General features: G+C 44.9%; 1 protein-coding gene across 1 annotated transcript; it reads right to left on the reverse strand.

Moving 5' to 3' along the window:
* Nucleotides 1-330: 330 nt before the first annotated feature.
* CCNQ (cyclin Q) lies at nucleotides 331-10,351 on the reverse strand. The gene is made up of 6 exons (XM_078664572.1): nucleotides 10,217-10,351; nucleotides 7,996-8,129; nucleotides 5,241-5,424; nucleotides 4,154-4,286; nucleotides 3,138-3,365; nucleotides 331-1,752 (listed from the first exon to the last, which is right to left on the reverse strand). Exons 2-6 carry the CDS (start codon nucleotides 8,111-8,113, stop codon nucleotides 1,663-1,665), a joined length of 753 nt encoding a protein of 250 aa, XP_078520698.1. The 5' UTR covers nucleotides 8,114-8,129; nucleotides 10,217-10,351; the 3' UTR covers nucleotides 331-1,662.
* Nucleotides 10,352-10,862: the final 511 nt, after the last annotated feature.

A 10,862-nucleotide genomic window follows, 5' to 3' on the forward strand; every position in this document is an offset into this window, starting at 1 on the left:
TACTCAGTACCGGCCCGTTTAAAGCACTGCGGTCAATGGCATGTACACAAACATCCCACCGCGCCGCCTCTACTGCTGCAAGACCCCCATGCCCAGGAGTGCAACCCGACTATAAGAGGTGACAGGAGCTAGGCCAATCCAGGAAGGCTTTAACTGGACCAAGTACCGTTAGGAATAGGAAAACATTCCAGTTACTGTGACACCTAACAAAAATTCCAGTCATGATGGGAATACGTCAGATGTAGGCACAAGTGTCCAAAGTTGGGGGCTATTTGTAAAACATTTAAACATCAATACAATGTTAAAAGGAAAACACCCAATCTAGCTCACTGTTGTTAAATAATTTTAATTCACATTTAAGAACAAGTTTGTGTCAAGCTCCCCAACCCTTTGGTCAAGATATGTTCCCACCACTCTGCGAATGGCAGGCGCTGTAAGACACCAGACGTTACAGAGCTCCAAATTCCTTCAATAACTCTTTATGAAGTACGAGCTGGCATCTGGAGATGCGGAAATAACATTTAACAGCACCACAGAAGGTTCTTTGGCAGCTTCCCATTGGCTCCTTCGGGTGAGGTTGGAAATCACATTTTGGCTTCAAGCGATTGCCTCAGCAGCACAGAAGGAAGTTCAAGAAATGGGTAAATAACAGACAGCGATAGCAGCAGCCCATCAAAAGGAAATCCAGTCAGTGGGCAAAGAAATGTCACCCACCTGCCAGAATGTATGCCAGCTGGTCAAAGAGTTCTAGAACAGGTTATCCAGAACACAAGTTACAAGGACACCACTTTTCAAGGCTTTCTGTTTACAAATCAATGTCATTAGATGAGAGTCCAATTAGTTCAGTGACAGACACTAGAATAACACATCCAAAATGTGGCGATTTGTTGACTGAAAACTTGGACCTTAAAATATGATGTGGAGCCGACTTGCCTTTGTAAATGGGGGTGACACTGAACAAGAATGTAGAAAGAAAGGAAATGGAGATGTGATCAGTTGCCATGCAAAGGACTATAGACAGGTTAGTTTGAGGCACAAAAAAGAACGACAGACATTTATGGAAGTGAATGTGGTGAGAAGGAAGAATGAAGAGATCATATCAGGAGGGTGAGAAAATCAAGAGAAATGAACATAACAAAACTGACAACAAAGCTGCATGTCATCAGATGAGCTCAGAAGGGACACTACATGGCCTTTCCAATAGCCCCCACCAAAGCAACTGGTGCCATTTCTGTTCATTGACAAACTAGTACTTTGGAGGAATGCCAGGCAGAGTTCCCCAAACAGAAGGAATAATCTGGACAATCGTTCATGGAGCTCCAGATGAAATAGTCTCTTTGGCACACAGCACTACCAACTCCTTTACAAGATGCACCCATTCAGCCGTGGCTCTGAGAGTTGCTATGTGCTTCCTTGTAGCGAACTCCCACGCTTGGGCCTCAGCTGCCAAATGCTACGACAGAAAGCAAAGTCCGTCCCATAGGTGCCAGCGCAGGATAGGACGTCCTGGATGAAAGGACGAGAAACGTGGACGCGACAGAGCTCTACCAGTGTTGACGTTCTGTCCTCTTGCACCACAACCCAACTCGATGGATTGAATGACGGCTCCTGAATCCTTGGCCAGGCATGCTCTCCTCTGGCAGAAGTCTTTCGCAGCAACACCTAGGAGATCTCGGTGTCCAGTGTGTAAATCTGTAACAGTTCTGAAATAATACTGTGAAGCACCGGCTTGGTAAGACTTTCACTAAAAACCTGCAGAAGGGTAACAAGAAGGGTGAGAAAAAGAGAAGTGAAACGGCAGCATAATACACCTGGAAATTGAAAAACAAAACGTGGCAGGCCCGAGAGCTCTCCACGTGGCACACAGCGGGGTGGAGATGGGTGTGCATATTATTGAAACTTGTAAGTGTATGTTTATTGGTTAAATAAATGTGGAAATATACAAGTTTTAGATTTGTTTTTTCACAAACACGAAAATAAATGTGGATAATGCAGATATTAGCAAAAAATGAAATGTGAGAAAATCAAATACCATAAAACTGGGAGCTCCAATTATTTTCAATGATCGGTTCCATCCTAAAAATGATGGTCATGATCCTTAGACCTTCATCTGTCCCAGCTTTAAAAAAAAAATCCAGATGAGCCTGGCTCGACAGAACCTTTTTAAGGTTCGTAAAAAACTGATTAACAAAAGGCTATATTCACACCAGACTCCAACTGTAACAGTTAGTACTGACTCTCGGTGCCAAGATGCCGCTAGATGAACCTTGTGATTTAAAAAATGAACAAATACATTCATGACGGAGAATATTAGACATAATACTGGTTTTGGGGGGGAACAAAAATCCTCAAAAACAGTCTCGCAAAAAAAAAAAAAGCAAAGCTTCTTGTGCGTCTCATGCGGTACTTAATTTGAGCTGGTGGTTTCGGCACCACCACTTGTCCTCACCGGCGCTTGTGACAGTCCTCCACAAGGTGGTGCTGTCTGGCTAATTTAGAGAGGACCACAACAACCGGTAATTATTATATATATATATATATATATATATATATATATATATATATATATTTGCAGCTCCTCTCGCACCAATATGCGCGGCACTCACAGGCGGGTGCTGACATGCGAGGGTGCTCTCGCAAATCTATTACCGCTCTCTGCTCCCAAAGTGGAAATTCCTCCACAGGAATAAAGCACTCACGGGGGCCGTTTGAATCGTTTATTGAAACAAACTCAGCAACCTCTGCAAAACAGACGCGTTTCGGTCGTAACCTTTTTCTAGAAAAAGGTATATATATATATATATATATATATATATATATATATATATATATATATATATATATATATATATATATATATATATATATATATATATATAAAATTACTATTACCTGCTGCCAAAGCCATTCTTATGGCTGTGGAGGCCTGAAAAAGTCCGCAACTGTCACACTTGTAGGGTGTCATGGTTAGTGGTTGTGTTGTTACTATCGCTGGCAGCATGGCACAGGCAATGCGTGGTGCAAGCTGATGTGGCCTCCTGACGAGGGACCTGGCACTTTTTTTTAATACAAAAAATGGTATCCCTGAATGAGACACATATGAATCATCTGACAGTGTAGGGAGAAGAAAGCGTCACCTGCCACCACTGCTTCTCAGGCTCCACATCTGCCGGCACCTCCACACCATAGCACTGTAGGGCGAAGTGCAGGACGGCCACCGCGATGTGCTGCGCCTCGTATCGAAGACATAAGTCCTGGTGGTAGCTGTCCCGCAGGAGGGCCCACGCAGCCTGGGCGATGGGCGTCCGGTCCCAGCAGTGACGATTCATCCAGTTCTTCAGCGACACAAGGTAATGCAGGAGATACTAAGAAAAGAAGAGAAAAAAAAACACCTCATAAGGACCTCGCTGTGTAAAAGATGTGTTCCCTTCTGGAATTAGATTACCATCTGTGACATTAAATGAAATGAGGAGACAGGAGTTAGGTGATTTTTTTTAGGAAGGCTTCGGCCATCTGTCATACGTTTTACCTGCAAACATTGTTTAAAGGCTGCAAGATCTGCCCGTCACACAAAATATTCTAACAGCCTGCTTCCTGGCCGTCTCACTTTGAGAGGAAACGACCCGATGACAGCGCCTGAAACTGAACACTGGTCATACATGTTCTTTTATTGACCCAATGAAAAGAACACAGTCTGCTTCAAGGCATGAGTGTGCCACCAGTCCTTCTCTCAGACTGAGGCGGTGCAGCAGACAAGACACGTGTCACCAGCAGCTGGAAGTCACAACTGGTGCAAGGAAATGGGCCACTGAAGTAAAGCAGGAGGAACAATGCAGCGTGGCACTTTGAGTCCTCTACTAGCCTGAAGGCACTTCAACCCAAAGCATGGATGGGGAGGGCGGTGCAGCCTGCATGAAAAGCAACAGCAATGACCTGCAGTACAATCCCAGACATGCAGACTAGCAGGACACCTAAACGTTTGCTAGTACTGCTGCTACGAAGGGAAGTAATGCGATCTGCATGCTTCAGGCCTCCTGCCTTGTTTGCCATCAGTCCTTTCCTTCCTGACCTCCTGCAGGACATCTAGCAACAGAAGGCACAGGGCGTCTCTCTAAAAATAAAACCCCAAAAGCCGCAGGACGACAGAACTTACTTTGTGAGGGTGCTGGAAGGAGACTTTAAAGTGAAGAAGGCGCAGCATCAGCATCTCGCACTGCACGACACTGTCTCTCATCTCCCAGAAGTGGACGTCCAGCTCCAGGGGGTCACTGCCAGGATTCAGGTGCCTGCAAAGAGGGAGGAAGGAAGGCGAAGAGCAAGATGGGAGAAAAGAGAGGAATCCACAATAAAACTGTGCAGATTCTCGCTCATGTGTGAATGGGATTCGTTGCAGGTGGGCTGCAGTATTACCCTTAAAAAGAAGGCGAATCTTACTGTATTCGGAGTCTTCAGCGAGCACAGGAGGCTGTAGCCCTGGAGGATATAAGCATCTGGGAACCTGCCTGTGATTGGAGCCTTCTTCCTTTCCAAGTGTCAGTCATAGCTCCCTGCACATCAGGACCAACTCGGAGGATGTGTGGCTCGGGGGCCCATGTCCTACGCTGCAGTTTCCTCAGAAGAACAATTCCTATCCAACGCGTTGTAAACTACTCCTCCAATACATTCCGCCCACCTCAGACGAATGTCTGACAAGGGTCCGCAGAAGTGCAGTTTACAGGAACAGCGCTGTGCAAACCCTCTAATATGAAACCAAGATTGCACGGGTTTTGTCACCATTTATTCTCTAAAAATGTTGTGCAAACAAATGAAGGGAGGACCTGGCCTGGCAGTTCGGGCTGGACTGTTTTTACTGGAGCAGGGTCAAGACTGATTTGCATATAGCTGGGTCTGAACTGGGGTGGCATGGTGAGCAAAAGAATGATGATGGATTCAACCCAGATCTCTGTGACTAGGTGTGAGTGTTTGATTGGTTCAGCATTCCATCCATCATTTGTTTGCTCAACATTTTTAACATTCCAACAAAGCTAAGACTGGCATATTTTAGATGATTTCGGGGTTACAGAACAAGGTTATTGAAGTTGAGAAACTGCTTCTTAACACTAGGTTTGAGCATCTGTTGATGGAAAACCCAAGACTGCGAATCTAGGAGGTGAACAGCCAGGCTGGTTTTGGGAGGGAGAGCGGGGCCTAGGGTGGTGGCTGGGTGTCAGGGTGGGGGGGAGATTATTTTGTAATCATACCTGTGGGTCACATTGATAATGTCCCGTGTCCGGAGATGCTGCTCCTCTACTTTGCCTGCCAGGTAGATGGCGGACATCGCCACCAGGTAAGGATCGTACGTGTCCAGGCTAGTCTCGCAGAAGAACTTGTGGTAAATGGTGCAGGCGGTTGCGACGGGGATAGACTGCATGCCCAGCTTCACTCCTAGACAAGAGAACGTGCACATAAAGTCCAAAGACAATATCACCGTTATGCATCCTATTGCCTTGATTCCTGCCTTCCCTGCTGTGAAAAGCTGAGAGCAGAGCATGTCTAAAGAAAGACCTGTTTCTATGCAAGCCAAGGACTGCGTACCCGGCTGCACACCATGCAACAGAAAGAGCACAGCTGGCGCGTAAAGAAAGCCTCATCACTTTGCTAGCCATGAGCTCCAACTCCATCTATACGTTACAGAAGAGCAAAGTTAATAAGCATACAAAGGCAGCGAAAAGGAGGACCCATTCAGAGCTTATAAACGGGCCAGTACAGGGGCACGCAGTCCTAGATAACGTGACAAGTGCACAGATCAGCTCCTACAATGGAAGCTGAGGTCCAGGCAGCTATTAAGTCGACTAAATTGTTCCAAGCTTTAGCCCTGGTGGCATCATATGAGAGTTCTAAAAGGCATTGGTTACCAGCATTGCACCTATCTTAGCAAAGGAGTTTCAGGCTCTGGTGAACATGGGCAGAGCAACACCAGAAATAACTGGAGGGGAAGGTCCTTCTCAAGCTTTTAAGGATCATCACCAGCATGAGGCCTAGAGGCCCTAGGTCCACCTTAACAGTGACAAACTATATATGATGGTAATAGATTCTCTGGGGCTTATCTACCCCCAAGATTTGATGCAGTAGGATCACACTGGCATTGTTGAAAACAAACATTTAACTATATTATATGGGTTGCTCACTTCATTGAAAAATGTGTTCGTAGACTGCAAATGCCTTGATTTTGCTCGACATAGAAAACCAATTTGACACAGTACATTGTTTCTTTATGATAGAAATAGACATTCCTAACAAGCATTGTTAAATGCATTTGCTTTTGCCTATGTGATTAATATTAAGCTGTTTGTACAGGCGAAACCTAAAAACAAAGCTATCCAACTTGATATCAGAGTTGACTACTGGTACCCGGTTCACTACACAAGCAACATAAAATCTGAAGAGAAAATGTATTGAAGAGCAATTTTTATATTAAAATAAAAAAATAACCATTCAGTCGCAGTGTTGCCCAGTTCTTCCAATATGGAGAGAGTGACGTGAAATTTTCACATGGACTTGTGCAGGTACACTAATATAACTGCCCCAAACAGTCATAAAAGCGAGTTCAAGAACGTATGCCCACATAAAATGTAGAGTGAGATCAAATGAATACTCCTCAGTGGCGTCACGAAAAGATCAGGAATGTAACAGCGGTTTAAAAATGGGAAAAAATTCAAAAATCTTTATTTTCTTTTATACCTTGACCAGTATGGAGGGTCCTCAACATTTTGTCTCTGTCAGCAAATGAAACTATACATCATGTGCTATTCTTTTGTCCAACATACACAAAGCCTAGAGGGAAATAGATACGTCCACTGTGCAAGTATCATGGCATTTGGAGGCACTATGAATCCTGAAGAGCGACATCCATTTATATTGTTTTCGCTGTAGGCAAGTTCTTATTCATAGTAGGGCTTATAAGGAAATCTAAAGGTCTTAAATTTTAGACCAGGAGAAAATGGTTGGATGCCACTGGTTGCTATTTTGCATATGAATGTGCTTTTACTTCTTGCTGTGGTACGAAAACTGTTTTTATTTTTTAAGTGATTTGTCAATAATTTACTGTAAACTAATATTTGGGTATACCTGGAGGTATTTTTAATAGAGCACTCTTCTAGAACAATGCTTATCCAGCTTGGCTTTATCTAAGAACTTCCATTCCATCTATGGCTGAGTACGCCCTGATGGTACCCCCTTACCAGGGTCTTGATAGGCGCCGATGATGAAGCATGTCCTGATAAGTGAGTGAAGCGTCTACTCCAATATCTTTGGATATCACAAGTCCTTGGGATACAGGAGAGGTGAAATCCATCATCTTAATACAGAGGGGATCCCATTTTTCCCAGTCTCCTTGAAAAATCAGTTGCTTGTGTGCGAGTATCGATAGCGAGTGAAACTGGTTTAACCCCTTCCGTGCGGCCGCGATTCCCCCCGTGTGCGGCAGCCGCACGAACAGGGCGGGGCCGTGACGAACCCCAGCCGTCATTAGCACACGAGCACCGTGACGGCTGGGGTTCGTCACCAGCATCGAAGGGGTTAACTAGCTCTCACTCTCCTTTGAGATAATGAATATAAAGGCTATCAGGCTTGTTTGAGAGTCAGTGGCTTTTATAAAGTTATCAAGCACAGCATACAACTCCTTTTAAAACAGAATATTCGTAATGTGGATAAAAAAAACCTGAATCAAAATGGTATCTAATATTTTGAAACTCAAAATCAATATGACTTTAAGATATACTATCCCACAGAATAAGAATGTATCCCCACATTGACCTTAGCTGTTGCCATAGTGATTAGCATCAATCAGGTTTGCCAATAATTTGCTGTAAATGACTTTGTACTTAACACATCAAAATAACTTTGAAAAAACGCGTGCTGGTATTGTGCATTATGCATTTCAAGGCAATTTTGCATACCCTTTATCGGGGAGAGCACACAATACAAACACCAACCCCCTACTTTTGTATTACCTACCTGCTTCCATGATGAACCGAGACACCTTAAAGTGTGTTTTAGTCTGGCTGGATACTTTCCCTGAGCTGTCAACGTGACCTTTTGCGGGTCGCAAGCTACTGCCGGCCTCAGAGTCCATTGCAAATCCCGGGTCTCTAAAGAAAATACAGACAAAAAAACAAGTTTTATCCTTGTAGAAGTAGTAATAACTTTTTCAGCTCCAGGTAAGGCAAAATTGGAAGTGTAGGCAGCATGAATAATCAAACGGGGTGGAACGCTGATAGTGCTCAAGGAATTCCGCCAAACGGGGAGTTACAATTGTAGCATTTTGGGAGCTTTTGCAGGAACTAAAGTTGGGACAGTTCTGTAGGCTTGCTTAGGAAGATGGGCTGGAGCAATTAAAAGGGCTCCAGCATGCTCTTAGGAGACACAGGCTGTATCGAGCACAAGTCATGGAGAGAAGCAGGAGACTCCTGTAATTACCACATGCTTTGGGCAAAGGGCTACTGCTTTTCTGAAGCACTACAGCCTTGTAGATTCAGCAGAATCATTCTACTCCTTTGGGAATGCTGTGGAATGAACCAGTGAAGAGATCACTGAAGATGTTCGTGAGCAGGAAGAGTGTCTCCAACAAGTGCAAAGCGTTTTTAAATGCATTTCTCAGTCAGTGCTGGTCTCGCTAAGAGCTGACAACTTTCAAGGGAGCTGGTTGATAAAGATGTAACAGGGTAGAGGAACCGAATTTGTCAACGTTCTCCAATCACAAGAAATTGCTTCAAATTACGATTTTATACTTCAAATGACTAATTAACATGACAAAAAAAACTCTAAATACTTCCCTCTTCTATCCCTCGACTATCCTTTTCAAACCAAATAACAGACTAACATGTCCCCTGCTCAAACTAATTTCATATTTCCCTATACTAATTCACCACTAATCCTTTTTGGGTTGCGGAGTAGGGTTGCTACCGGCCAAAAAGAGCTTCAACACCTCATCAGGGGTAGCAAGCGTTATGTAAATGCAAACCCTTCCATCTTCTATTCCTCCACTATCCTTTTCAATAAAAATAAACTTGCATGTCCACCACTCAAATTCATTTCATATTCCCCTATTGCAATTTCCCTTCTAATCCTGCTTGGGTTACAAAATGGCGTGCTACCCTCCAGGTAGCAGGCACTATATAAACGCAAACCTCTTCTATCCTTTCAATCTAAATAACAGACTAACATGTCCACCGCTCTCATTAATTTCAAGGGGGGCGGGGGTTATATAGCACAAACTCTATCCGGAGGTATTAAAGCGATTTACATGAGCACCAGTTTCATTTCAGACACATTCATTTTGTTAGGTACGGGGAGATTACAAGATTTGTCCAGGATCACAGGATGTTGAGCACCCCTGTTGAGACTCAAACCCGGTTTCCCAGCTTTGAGGTTGGCTGCTCTAACCATTAGGCCACATCCTGTACCCTCTCCAGGGCACAAGTCCTAAACAAAGAAGTGAGGGGACGCTCACCCCTTAGATGCGATTGTATGTGAGAAGCCAGCGCGTGAGCAGCGTTCTGAATGAGCTCCAATCTCGCCCCAGAGAGGCCAAAGAGTGAAGTCCAGCTGTTTGGCAGGGAGGACGGCGTCCACCCGGTAAAATAAGTGAGGGGACGCCATCCCCCCGCATGGTACCCCAACTCGAGCCCTGACACTCTTCCTATATTAACTTGCCACTAATCCCTTTGGGTCCCGGAGTGGGGTGCTACTCGCCGAAAAGCACTTCGACGCTTGTATGGGGTAGTAAGCGCTATATAAACAATAAACCACCTGATAAGGGGACAACTGGGGGTGGGAGATTGAGTACTTTTCTCAAAGTCAATACAGCAATTCAAGACTAATGTTCCGATTTGTTACCTTTGCCTCAAATTGTGAAGCGCTCTGATATCCTTCGGGATCAAGTTTGCGATATATAAAACTTTATAAATAAATAAATTAATTTAAAAAAAACTGTGGCACTTTTGAAACCATGTCTCCCCTGGAAGAGACGCTTCTTCAAACAGTTGCAATACATAAAATATTTTTTTTGTTTAAAGTGGCTGGTGTAGATGAAGCTGAATAAATAAACACAGGGGTTTCTTGCTGACAGAACTGGCCAGGGTAGGGGCCGAACACAAGAACCTAAACATCCCCAGTAAGCAAAATGAAGACAGGGGTCAGGGGCGCCGTGTGACGTGTCTCTTGTATGCGCGTTTACCATGGACTCCCACTGAAGGGCCGCGGCCGCCGCTGGACACGGACAACACGAGAGCCCAACCGCCTCTCATGCTCAACCGCCATGGGCGCGCGGATACCGGAACCGGACCGTGTGACACTTAGGTGTGCTTCCGGGTCACAAAACAACCAATCACACAGCCCGACATATTCTGTGAGCTGAGGTAATGGTATTCTATAACGTAAGGCGTTCTACTATTGGATCGTTGGATCACCCCACCAGCCAATCCGAGTACGCCATCCAGAGTCCCTAAATGCTGATTGGCTGTAGAGTGTGTACGAGCCCCATCGGTCCTCTTGAGATGGCGGGCTTGGCTGTTTTACTTATGGGGTCAGCTCGGGCCGGGCCGGGGAGTGCGGCCAGTCTCAGGCCCGGGGGGGCTGGGCACTCCGGACAGGAGGAGTGGGGAGTCTGCAGGGCTTTAAATTGGTGGATTTCTACGAGGGGGCGTGGCCTATGTACTTAAAGGCGTGGCTTAAACCTGTAAATGACATGTCTGTGACTCCACCATGTGCCATCAGATCAGACTGTATTTTGCTTCCTCTCTGAGCTCTTATTTTTTTAAATTTCATCTAGGTATGTAATGCAACAACTGCCATACACCGAAAAACAGGACTATTAGCTTTGT

Source organism: Lissotriton helveticus, chromosome 10, assembly GCF_964261635.1.
Source record: "Lissotriton helveticus chromosome 10, aLisHel1.1, whole genome shotgun sequence".
NCBI classification, from domain to species: domain Eukaryota; kingdom Metazoa; phylum Chordata; class Amphibia; order Caudata; family Salamandridae; genus Lissotriton; species Lissotriton helveticus.

Coding starts and splice junctions, on each gene's coding strand:
- CCNQ (XM_078664572.1), bottom strand. CDS start 8,113: ATGGACTCTGAGGCCGGCAGTAGCTTGCGACCCGCAAAAGGTCACGTT. Junction 4,287..5,240: donor ATTATCAATGTGACCCACAG/GTATGATTACAA, acceptor CCCTCTTTGCAG/GCACCTGAATCCTGGCAGTG. Junction 3,366..4,153: donor CCTTCCAGCACCCTCACAAA/GTAAGTTCTGTC, acceptor TTCTTTTCTTAG/TATCTCCTGCATTACCTTGT.